General features: G+C 40.9%; 1 protein-coding gene across 1 annotated transcript in view; it reads right to left on the bottom strand.

The window, feature by feature from the left end:
* CYRIB (CYFIP related Rac1 interactor B) overlaps positions 1-13,254 on the bottom strand; it is a 37,000-nt gene that overhangs the window by 18,367 nt on the left and 5,379 nt on the right. The window contains exons 2-3 of the mRNA XM_007940551.2: positions 9,757-9,878; positions 4,307-4,412 (exon numbers count right to left, since the gene is read on the bottom strand). Coding sequence (XP_007938742.1) covers positions 4,307-4,412; positions 9,757-9,878 — 228 coding nt within the window. The remainder of the gene's footprint in view (positions 1-4,306; positions 4,413-9,756; positions 9,879-13,254) is intronic.

The raw sequence follows: 13,254 nt of genomic DNA, 5'->3' as shown, positions 1-13,254 counted from the left end.
AAATACTAGCTCTACTATTCATGCAGCACTCACCACCATCCCTCCTGTGCACTTGCTGTGGTCTTCAACTTCACTTCCACTGTCAGCTGTGACATGGCCATTTTAAACACCACCTCACAGATGGATAAATTCAGTTTCAGAGGTTAGAGCCCAAGGTGACAGCTAGTAAGTGCCAGGTGTTTCTGATTCTAAGGCCCTATTCTTTCCAGCATCATAAACTGTCTCTCAAATAAAGCAGTGTTTTACCCAGACTTCTGTAACCAAGAGCAGAGAGATCACTAAGCTGAGTTACGGCCAGTGAGAGATAGTTGCAGGACTTCTATCCAAAAACAGCTGAAGCTATCAATGGTCTCAACCAAGAGAATGTGGCAGAAGTGACAACACTGTGCTAGTTCCAAGTCTAGCCTTTGAGAGGACGGACTGGTAGTTTCCACTTCTCTTGGACCAACTGCTTTGGGGCAGTTCCTCTTACAACTCAGCCCCCATGCCATGAGAAATCAAAGCCACACTGAGAGGCCACATGAAAAGTGCTCTGGTTGACGACAGCCACAGCTGAGTTCCCAGCCAACAGGTGACATCAAGTGCCAGCCATGGCCACAAGCCACCTTGGATGTTACAGCCCACTGGGCCGTGGACTACTGTCCTGAACAGGATCACACAGAGAAAAGTCAAAAGGCCAAGCCATGTCAATCTAGAAAGCATTAAAAAATAACAGAACTGCTGTTTTAAGTCTATGTTTTGGGGTGGTCTGATATATATAGCAACACACCCACTCCTTCCTTACCAAAACGGTTAAGTCCCAAAGAATAGCCTGTTACATGAAAATCAGTGTTAGGCAAAAATGGAGGATGACTATATCAGATAACAAAATGGAAGACACAGCATAACCACCAAATTATATGACCAACTGCCAAACCACTGAGAATCATGGCCTATCCAAGCTGACACATAACCTTAACCATCATTAACCAACACTACTCTCACTTTGTACAGTAATGGCATTCATTACTGTCAGACATTGTTAATGTGCAAAGCAGTCGGATAGTAGATTTTTACTATTATGGTAAACTGGAAACGTCAGACAATGAGAGTTGTTGAGTGAAGAGTAGGTGTATACTTTGGCAGGACTGAAACGAAACTGTTACAAAGACCTCCTGTAGCTTGTCTTGTGAGTTGATCCAAACACAGGTATATTCCTAAATGCTGATGTGAGTCTTCTGAGGCTGCAGCCTAGTCTCTGGCCCCCTGCCCCTGCCCCAGAAGTATTAGGGATCATAACCTCTAATCTCTGTGTACCGTGTGTATAGGGGGGAAATCATGGTAACCACAGGTAGTGTTTGGCTTGCAGACATAAGAGACCTAATAAATGCTATCCTTCCAAAACCAAAAACCAAACACGATGCCATCGAGTCAGACCTGACTCATAGCGACCTCTCCTTGGGTTTCTGAGGCGGTATCACTACGGAAGTAGATTGCCCAACCTTCCTTCCAAGGAGTGGCTGGTGGGTTTGAACTGCCAGCCTTCTGATTAGCAGTCCAATGCCTTAGGCACTACGCCACCAGAGCTCCCAAATGTTATCCTTAGGCAAACAAAAATATCCAGAGTAGGATTCAGGATAGGTGTCATTTATAGCCAAGAGACATGGTCACAATTATGATGAGCACTTCTGGACTTTTTGAATAGACTGTGTTTTAAACTTAGCTTAGTGTAAAGGAGTCAACACGTTTAAAAGCCTCGCTCATCACAACCCCTGGAAGTGTCCCTGTAATATACTCCTGAGGCACAAGGGAGACTGAAAGGAGACAATGCAGTCTGTCTGCTGCATGCCAAGCAGCAGGGAAGACAAAGACTCAGGCTCCAGCAAGCGAGTGCACAATGTTTCCCATGCCAGTCAGCAAGGTGAAACCCTGTGCGCAGATCCATCAGGTGATCCCTGCCTGGCCCGCTGTCAGTATGTAAAACACCAAGGGCCTGTCAAGTATAACTCATGGTGTATGGGTGGCACTCAGCCCAAACCACCCTGGACAGTGGCAGAGGGGTGCCCAAGATTCTGAAGGACCACATGCACTTGACAGTCATGTGGTGCTCCACGTGTTCTTCGTGTGTTCCTCCTCATCTCTGGCTCAACAGTGGGGTAGGAAGACAAACATCAGATGAGTTTTAGTGGATACAAAGTAGAAAGCTTAACAGACTGCATGCAGTCCAGAGAGGATACTGAAACAGCCAGGTTAAGTGATATGATCAAGGCCATGCAACAAATAAGCTGCCAACTGCAGGATTCAAACACAGGATCAAATATCCACTACAGCTTCTCCTAACTACCCAGCATATATCCAACGTTCAAAATGTGTGCATCCACTAATCCTCCACTCTGTCCTTCACTCAACAAACATTGAGAGAGTCTTTATCACATGCAAGCAGCTCTCACGTGTCAGCAAGGAAATGGGAAACATTATTAACCAGGTGACTGGCCAAGAGGTGACAGGTAACCCACCAGATCTTATTCTATACTCAGCTTATAACCCTGGAGAAGCCTCTAGTACACTTAAGAAGGTCCAAGGCTTCCAAAAGCAGAATAAACACTGGCCACTTTTTGCTGTTACCTCTGGCACTAGATCCCTCTGCTGAAAGGAAGCACCGTACCCTTAACCACTCAGCACTCGCTTCACTAATTCCAATGGTTAAAATATAAGAAATCTTTAAGCCTAGTTTGCCTGTCTTATTTTATAGTTCCTTCTCCTGCATAATGGCAATACTAAGGGACCAAAATGAGCTTGGGTGGGAGTGAGGCACCATTGAAAACAATGTAACTGCAGATACAGCTAGAGACTAGCAGCCTGAGACAAATTCGAAGCATGCAGCTGTCAAGATAGACAAGATGAGAAGATCTAGGACAACCGCAGTTCCAAGTGTAACAGTGGAAAAGAACTGACTTTCATGCTTGGAAAAATAAACTGCAATTCTTATTTCTATTAAGAAAAGGATAATTTATACAAGCACTAATGGCAACCACTACTGGTTTTAACATCACATTCAACAGTCTGCACCGTAGCCGAAAGGAACTTCAACCACTCACTTGCTATTCTGAAAAAGGCATTTTTTCACAACTGGAACTTCAGGCTGTATGTTTCAACTTTGAAGGAGAGGTCGCAAACACAAATGACCCAACAGCTAACATAAAGCCGTGAGGAAAGCGAGACTGGAGAAGACAGGGAGGTGATGGGGACCGCCAGGTATTGGCTCTAACCAATGAGACAGAAACCGCCGCCTGAACTGCAGATCAACTCTGAGATCTGAGAAGACAGGGAGGTGATGGGGATCACCAGGTATTGGCTGTAACTAACAAGACAGAGACCACCAATTGGACTGCAGATCAACTCTTGCCTGAGCTACTTACATTTTCCCAAAGAGGCTGGAAACTTTTCTCAGGAATTTTTAAAAACCTGTGTGGGCCACACAAATCCCATCTCAAGCCTAAATTTAGCTTGCAGACCTCCAGCTTGACTTCTGTTTTGCAGCATAGCTTGCTTATTACATTTTTATATATTTATTTAGAATATGTAGCAGTTTTATGTAATTCAAAGATCAAAACTACATAAATAAAGCATTAAACGTTACCGTTTCTGACACACGTCTACACTGCTCCTTTCTGTATCGATAGCTTCACTAAGTCCTTCAAACTTACATCTTTCAGATCACACAGCAGCTGGATGACCAAATCCCACCTGCTCTGCCACCTCCCCTTCCAAGAAAGGGATTCCGTGGTGGCTTCCTCACTGTACGGAAGACCATTCTGAGCTCTAAATAATTCCTCTCGAGGCCAACTGTTGATGAAATTGTTTCAACTTTAAGAACCCCTGGGTAACTCTGGGTCTATTATCAGCTTCCTGGGTTTAATCTTCCATAGTTTCAGGTCTTGAATTGATCATAATCAGCAATAACTTTAAGACTACAAAAACGTGAATAACCAGGGCCTGAAGATTCGTTCCCCTGAATGGAAGCTGATCTGACAAGAGCTAGAGAGAAACTGTAACATGTAGCTTCTCCCACTAGGACCCTGTGGCATCAAAAAAAATCAGAGACAGTTCCTTGTGGAAATTACAATTTGTCAAGAAAAATGTTCTCAATAAATAAAAGACGAGGGCTGGAGAGAAGGTTAAGCTGTGTTTCTAGTGTAACAAGTGGGCTTTTATATATATAACATGGGTATTCATTGCAAAGTGAACATAAAACACTAAATAACTTCTGCTGTTTATGAATGTCTTCGTCACTAGAGAAGTCACAGTCACAAAACTTTCAACTTACCTAATCTCTGAGAAAATTCATAAAATTTCTTTAATTTGCCTACTAGTGGAACAACTGCACCCCATGCCTTCTCTTGTAACTTCTCATCTGCTGGGTGCTGGATTGCCTTGAAAACCCAAAGATAACAATGGTTAGATTTTGAAAAATAACAACAGTATCATTTTCACATTAAGATAAAGGTTTAGCACACACAGGAGGCCCTGCTGTAATCAATAAAATACAGAGTAAAGGACCCGGCATTGGATCCTTTCCAACACCACCGATACGTTAAACCTATTACAGTAAAAGTGGCAAGAGCCTTTGGAAGCCATGTGAGGCAGAAACTGGTCAGGGCAGAAAAATTCAAGTATTTTCCACTAAACTGAGACCTACAGAAAAGTGGTGACTGCATGCTGTCAAAGGACCATAATGCCTGGCAAAACAAGGTGGTCTCGCCGAGTTCTGGCTCTCAGCGGCTTCACTGTGTAATACGTCCATAGGTTAGTTATACCTGCAATGGGTATGGCTATAGGGTGAACACATTAGATCATGATACATAGTTGTCTTTCAGATACACCAGAACAGTTTACATGGCTGGTTCCCATATCACGGACATGTTCTCTCTTAGTAATTAATTTGATGGAATAAAAGTCAATCAAAGTAGTGTTAAACCCCAGTAAAATTGCCTATTTCACATCTTAATGAAGTCTGAATGTCAAATAAATTGTATATTCCCTTGTTGTTGTTATATGCTGTCAAGTCGGACCATATTCCCTTAGGGATAAAAAAAAGAAAGGAAACCAAGGAGGTTAAAACAATAAATAAGGTGCCAAATCTGAGAAGGCCAAGAAACTTACAAATTTAAATTCAGTGTCCAAACTAGTTCCTAAACCTACCAAACACTTAAAACCTCAATCAACCTGAAAAACACTGTTTAGAAATTGGCCACCAGTCTCACAGATCCTTGCTCTTTGTAACTAAAGTCTTATTCTGTACTCGGCATTTTCTCAGACTTGCCCCAAAAGGATGAGAAAACTAGGTTCAAATCTCAAAGGGCAGCTCACACAGCACCATCAGCAGGAGACCCCTACTCACAAGCCTGGACATGGCTTGTCTTTGCCTTTCAAACCATTCAGACAGCCTTCACAGTGTAGGGGTTAGTCTCAACGTTTCCCTGCTTCTCTCTTCCTTTTGTCTGTAGGATGCTTCATATTATCCTTTATCCAACTACATGTTTTTCTCAACAACTTGGTTGGCTTTCTCTAACATCTTCCAACAAACTCAACAGATCATTCGAAAAGCTGGAATCCAGAGCCACGGCAGGCTGGCTCATGAACATTATCAGAAGGTACTGCACACTTAAGACTCCCTCAAGGTCCAGCAACTCCAACTCCATTGACACAAACCAACACGAGAAAGCAAAGTAAAAGGGAACCCAGACAGATTGAGAGGATGCTCTGAATTAATAAAGCACAAAGTAACCAGATGCACCACACAGTCTGCTTCACAAGCTCGCCACTATTTCAAATTCTCCTGACTTTTAATGAAACAAAATTTAACGATACTTAAAGCCTAATGGGATGAAGTGAATGCCACTTTTCTGTCTAGAAACGTCATGTTAAAGAAAATGACACTGTGTCATACATATAACCCTTTTCCACATTACACTAACATGAATATGTCAGAGGGACTGTAATATTATGCTGATGGACATTAAAAAAAAAAACCCATTACCCTCAATCCCAGACTCAGCATTTTATACTAAGCAGTAAAAAATTGTTCATTTTTTTTTCCGGAAAAAAAGTAGATGAAGAGTAAAATGTTATTTTTCTCCTAAGAAACCTAACCAATCTTCCCTGCAAGAATCAAAAAAAGATGTCTTCAGTATCGACTCACTCTCCCAGTATCAACGCTCTGCAAATGTCAGCCATTTTCAGACGGAGGAGAGCTCCGTTCCCGGCCCCACCCTGCCCAAATTTAGACAGGAAGACACTGTCTGCTCTTTTTAGACCAACATTTTATTTTACGGTTCCTCCCTATAATTCCAAGTCCTGCTCCTCTTCACACCAAGTTTACTGAGAGGCTCAGTAATGTTTTGGTACAGCATCCAATACGCATATTGGTCCTGTCCAATATGCAAAGAGCATCAGTAAATGCCAGTGGTGAGACAGTCACGAACAGGTATTATAACTCACTTTCAAAAACGTTCAAACTGTTAGGGACGTAACCAAAACTAATGACAATGCTGCTGGGGTGGCGGGAAGTCAGCCCAGTTCCGACCGATCTCCCTCTAGCGGTCTGTCCCCGAGAATAAGCTTTCCTTACCTATTTGATTCTATCTTAAATGAAACTGTATTCTACTTTGAAATTCTGTTTAATACAATGTTGTTTCAACAAACATACGTATGCATCTACATGTTACCACTAGCATCATGGTAACGAGCTACTCTTCCTTTCCTCAGCTAGGTGTCAGGCACTGTGCTGTGCTGTTTACACAGAGTGCCTAATTCCACCCTCACAACAACTCTATGAATTAATGGCTCCCACACTTTGTGACCATGAATAAGGTGGCCCTTTTTCCTCTTGAATCAGTCCTTTGGAATGCATTTTCTAAAATTAGGCCCCTGGTACCAAGTGTACCAATAAATTTTATAGTTCTTATTTTACACATTGAAACTGCCCTCCAAAAAGACTTATACCACCACCTGCATTAATCAGCATCACCTGCTTCTTCACAAACCAACCAACACTGAGTTTCAACAATTCATTATTGTGTGAAGTAAAACTTGACAGTCACGTATACTTATTAGCAAAACGGAGCATTTGTCTATTATTGTCTCTGCTTTCTAAATAGGTAAATAGTTGGCTGTTTTAAGTTTTCATATTGACCTGTGACAGTTATGGTCCTTTTATCAGTTCACTGTGTATCTGGTACACATTCATTCAGCTTTTACCCGAATCTTCTTTCTCATCTCTTTTTCTATTATTGAGACAGCTTTTCCACAGAGTTAAACCCAAACATCAGACACGATCCTCACTGAACTTTCTTCAGCTGCTTCAGCAGCCACTCACGTGCCTCCTACCTACGGTAGATTTACATGTCTGGTTGGTTGGTTGGTTGTTGTTTTCTAGCTTACCTATTTTGTATCTATTTCATTTCTCTATTTCTCTATCCTATCTCCTTTATCAAACTTAATGACAGTGCCTTTAGAGTATGGCTCAAAGCCTGGTGAGTCCCTCACCACGGCTTTTTTCCTATCATTTCACTCTCTTCTAAGGATCAGGTTGTTCTTGTGGGCTATCAAGTCAATTCCAACTCACAGCAACCCTACAGGACAGAGTAGATCATCTTCCGCAGAGTGGCTGGAAGGTTTGAACCGCCGACCTTCTGGTTACCAGCAACACACATTAAACCTTGTGCCACCAGGGCTCCTTTCTAAAGATAATACATGAATCTTAATATGTACTCAATTAAGTCTACAGATTTGGGGAAAAAAACCTGTGCTTTATTGTAGTGTTTTCCCATAAAAAAGCAGAATAACCCTTCCATTCAGACAAATTATTTTTCCAGTGTCATAATTATAAGAAAAATCACTATAATCCTCAGCTATACAAAAAACAACCAAATAGCTAATTATATTGATCTTTAAAGTGAATGAAGTTATTTTTTTCCTTATCATTTATGGGAGACAACTGTAACCAGTCAGTAAGATTTTAATTGTGAAACAACTGGAAAAAATGTCTAATGGCAAAACACCAATAAATAATTAAAAATTAATTTCTAGCACTAATAATCAACATGGAGATACTACCAAACATCTTTTAAGTCTTCCACAAACATTTGATTTTCCAAACTATGTTTGAATGTTTAGAGAAGCTGAATTTCACAGAAGTAGGTATGTACCTTTATGTACTGAAGTCTTAAGGCTTAACTTAAGCTAATGACATTACCAAGATTTGTCTAAAGCTCTGTATTTATTCCTTCAACAACCATTAACTGTTTACTGAGCACTGTACCAGGTGCTGATAATGTAAAACTTAAGTAAGAAACCCGGTTGACCCTCCTCCAACACAGTGGTGGAAAGAGAGACACACCAACTCTTCAGTGGTGGTCAAAGAGGTGGCCGCTACCCTACAGAGGTGCAAAGGGCTCGGGCAAAAGCGTGAAGGGAAGCAGAAGACCACTGGGCTCCAAGGCAAGGAGAGGGACTCAAGAAGAAGAGAGAAAAAGGAAGGGCATTGAAACAGAAAGAAAGGCACAGAGGCGCACGTGTGCAGGACATTCAGGGACCACGCGGTCCAGTGTGGGGCAGCCAAGGAGAATCCACAGGATTTACAACTTCCCTCCACCTCCTGCCATCTGCTGACCTGAAGTGAGAGCCACAGAATCTTTCACCAACCCCCTTTCTCCCTTACACTGGAGTCCCTGGATGGTGCTAACAGTTTACATACTTGGCCACAAACCAAAGGGTAGGGGGTTTGAGTCCACCCAGAGGCACTCAGAAGAAAGGCCTGGTCTACCTCCAAGAGCCAGAATCAACTGGAAGGCAACTGGTTACTGGTTTCTCCCTCGTACAAAACATTCAGTCAGTGACAACTGTGGCTTTTCAGGCTGCAGTACTTCTTTAATTGGCCACCTATAGGACTTGACACGTTATTCTGCCTTCACCAATCCTCCAAACGAGAAATCAAGCTAGATTTGGACTCTAAACCCAACAGACTGGTCCTTGATAATCTCTGCCATATTAAAGAAGGATGAAAAGAAAAGAAGAAACAAAGGCTGTGCCTGGACAGAGACGAAAGTGCGTCTTTGGATCACACAAAACACCCAAAGCATGGAAACACGGAGGGAAGAGAGCCAATAAAAGAGGAGAAAACATTTAATTAAGAGAGTAAAGTTCCTGAGTACGATGGGCTAACAAAAGTAGAGAAGTTCATAATAGAAAGAAGTTGGGACACAGATTCTTCTGAAAATCAAGAGAGATGGGAGGCAACCTGGACCAGTTCAGAGGACAGGGAGAGGGAACGTGCGGGAGCCCCACCTGCCATGGTCCCTGGGGTATACAGTCACCGTGAAGAGCTGAGGGTAGGTCCGGATTACAAGGCTGATTTTAACATTCTCCTAGAAAGTTTAGGAGTGGAGGACAGCCTGGCAGAACAAAGCCACAGAAAGCTATGGTCCCTCACAAAGAAAAGAAAAAAGCATCAACAGTGCCTGGTTTATGGACATTATAAAAAACACATGTGAGAACCACCCAACATTAAACAAATAAAATTTCTTTAATATAAATAATATATTTATAGCACAGTTGTTTTACTCTATCATTTGATCACTTCTGAAATAATGTAAGTAATCTTCCTTCAAATGTAGCATTAATAGACAACAGAGAATTCTAAAACATAGTAACCAACAGAAATCGAAAGAGAGAGACTGTGAATTTGCGTTCTGAAAACGGTGTAACGTGCTTTACCTCTCGTATTTCATGGCCAGCTCCTCTATATGACTGCAAGTCCTCCAAGATGCCTTCTGCATCTTTCAATACTACATTCACCTGATTATAAATTTCTTTCTCAGACTCTGTAGGCTGGGCATCTAAACAGCAGGAAAGTACAAGAAAATTTACAGTGACATGAATTTTTAAAATATATGTATAAGACTAAGCAATTAACAACCCACATTTTTATAGATAAGTTACAACTTATTCAATGTTAACTTTGCACTTATTCTATCAATAATTTTTCCACAGTTCTACATATGAATAACTAGTCTCAAATTTATGAATAGCACAGAGAAAGGAACACCAAACACAACTATTTTGTACAAATTATAAACCATATGTACCATGACTTAGTATACTGAGAATAACTATTCAAAATTTAAATTGTGATAGTCATAACAAGCATTTTTTCTACGATCTTCATCACCATTAATAATGAATGGACTGCATAAATAATATATATTTTAATGTAACAGAAGTGAAAGGCCCACTAATATATCTGATGCATCCTTAGTTTAAAACTGAAATTGCTTTATTTTCCTATAAAGGTCATTTCGGTTTTGATATAAAATGTAAAAACTATCTTAAAAGAACAGATTATTGCTGCTCCACTTTTCTAGGGACTACTTTAAATTCTGGTTCAATTTATACAGAATTCAGGTAAAGGAAGGGAGGCTGTGTGGATCTTAGCCCAAACCTCGGGCGCCATCAACAACCATCCCTGCTGACAAGCACAGGTCAGGACTCCTGTGCAGGAAAGTTCAACTATGAAACTGCTCCAGAGCCACTGACCAGTACACACGTAAGGCTGCAGTAAGCACGACCACTGAAATTCTGAAGCAAAAGCCGAGTTCCTACACAGTAGGGACGGAGAAGAGGAAAACGAGGGACCATTATAAGGATAAAAAGATAATCAGGGACAGAAACATACGGGCATCTTCACCAACTACACGACTACATCTAGATTTCTCTGTCAGGTAACAGAAATTCAGTCAACATTTTTAATAGCCTGGTCCTTTGTTTCTTCTCTAAGAACAATTATTTTTCTTAAATGCATGAGACTTTTTTTTTTTTAAGTAGTAAATGGGCAATCGCCATGAAAACTGAGTTTTCCATAAATCTCTTCAGCTAGACAACAAGCACAAAGGCATTAAGCACTTAAGATGAAAAGCAGTCTATTACCCTAAGGGTCTAGGAAGCAACTAGGCTGGCAGGACTCCTCCATGCTGCAGTTCTCCTTCCATCAGGGCAATGAAGGAGGGGAGGAGAAGAGGGCTGTGGTGTCGGAATTTGTAGTATGAATTAAGAAGGCTTCTGCTAAACATCGTTGTCACCAGTTGCATAGAACTAGTACCTAAACTCTTCTGCACCCACCTCACTTCCCCACAAATACTCAATGATCTAGTATTTACTCCTTTATTTAGAAAATTTAAAAGAAATTTAGTTCACATGTGAAACTCAAGAGTCAAAATGCCTAATAGCTGGACCTTTATTTTGTGCTTGGAGGTAAATTATAGTTCAATTCTATCTAATAAACCTACAAACTGGTCAAAATAGACCACATGTTTACAAGTCAACAAATACAGTCCCAGATTTAAGATTCAACACAACCACAGTAGCACGACACAACAGTAAAGTGACATTCGTGGGCAAAGTCAATTTAAGAATTTCTGGTCACGTATCTGCTCACTTATGTTCAAATTTCTTTTCAGAAACCATGTGTCCTAATAAAATTAAGAGGAGCCAATCGATAATTTAAAAGACTGAGGGTCAAAAAGGCTATGTATTTACTAGGAGCATATTCTGAAATTGCAGCTAAATGACTAACTTTAAAAAAAAAATAATACCAGGGTTACTTAGCAGTAGGATTTTCCACATTTAGCCAGACTGTAGTCTCCCAAGTAATAGTTAGACACACACTGAAAAAAGCACATCTCATAAGTTGTATACTTACACCAGGTGCAGAAGAGAGAACATGTTTACATGCAAAAAGAGCAGCTTTAGACTCTTTCATAGGTAACTGTGCAACTACAGACAATGCCTCCCGAGTAGATACACAGTACGCTTTGAATTCATGAAGTGGGAGTCATGACGAAGGACAGTATTTGAACTATCTGGTATAGATCAGAAGGCATTTGTGAAGCTTGACAATACGAAGCTATGCAGGTTTTTTGGGGTGGTGACTAGCTGTTAACATAAAAATGTGACACTGAGACTTACATACAAACAAAACATTATCAAGTAGCCTTAAAGAGACCTTGTAGGTGGTTAGAAAGGTTTGATAAGTACTAATAAATTTAAAAATAAAGAAAGGTTCAAGATTCCCCTGAGGGTGAGGAAAACACCCAGCACCACACTGATGAAACGTTTTTTTAGACTGTCACAGGAAAGTCACATTTAGAATTTGGAAAGCTGCTGAAGACTGCTGCAGGAATGAAGACACACGGAGAACAGCAGACGGGGAAGCACTACCTTACCGACAGCAGGTCATGCAACAGGGTGAGAGGCACTAGAGGGACGGGCTTGCTTAAACCAAGGCTTTTTTTTTTTTTAAATGGCATGACATAATGCAACCAAGACTTGTCACTTTGATTTTTCATAGCAAAGAATGGCTTTACTATTTGAAGAAAAATGTCTTGCTGAACCAGCTAATAAAAGGACACTGATTTGATAACAAAATAATGTAATCTACTACTGAAGTAGACACAGTCATTACTCATCAAGCTTAGTTTTAAAAACTGTTCAAGGGAAATTAAAGCATATTTCAATTGAAATTAAAACTGAGAGTAAAATTTTAAGAATTTCACACCAGTTTCCTACTGAGGGTAGGGTACAAGAAAAGTCACTGGAAAAAAAAAATCACTAAATAAAAAAAAAGTTACAGTATAAAATACGGCAAAGGTTAGCTATGAAAGGAAAACATTAAAAGTCACCATAAAAATTCTCGTCCTGAGATGGGAACTTTTTGCTTTAATGGTGCATTCATTCCTTCAACCAATATTTATGATCTATCTCCATATATGTCATCAAGGCAGGGACCATAAATGTGTACTACGTACCACTGTACAGTACGTACACTCAATACTGAGATTTCCTATAGCAAACATTTGTTGAATGAATGAAAAGGTAAACACCAGTGGCCTCCGAGTCAATTCGGACTCCTGGCAATCCCACGTGGGTGACAGCAGAACTATGCCTGGTGGGGTGTTCGATGGCTATTTTTCCAAAGGCACCTCTGGGTGGACCTGCCCCTCCAACCTTTCAGTTAACAGTTAACCATTTGTATCCCCCAGGGAAGGAGAAGATAGAAGGACATAAAGGCATTTGCCCGCCAACCAAAAAGCAGCAGTACAAACCCACCAGCACTCCCTTGCAGGAAAAAGATGAGGCAGCCTGCTTTCCTGAAGATTTAACAGCCTTGGAAACCCTACAGGGCAGTTCTACCCTGTTCTGAAGGGCCTCTATGAGTTG

The sequence above is a fragment of the Orycteropus afer genome, unplaced genomic scaffold (assembly GCF_000298275.1).
Source record: "Orycteropus afer afer isolate SDZICR_OR568_19922 unplaced genomic scaffold, OryAfe1.0 scaffold00069, whole genome shotgun sequence".
NCBI classification, from domain to species: Eukaryota; Metazoa; Chordata; class Mammalia; order Tubulidentata; family Orycteropodidae; genus Orycteropus; species Orycteropus afer.
This window is presented reverse-complemented; position numbering and strand designations above follow the sequence as displayed.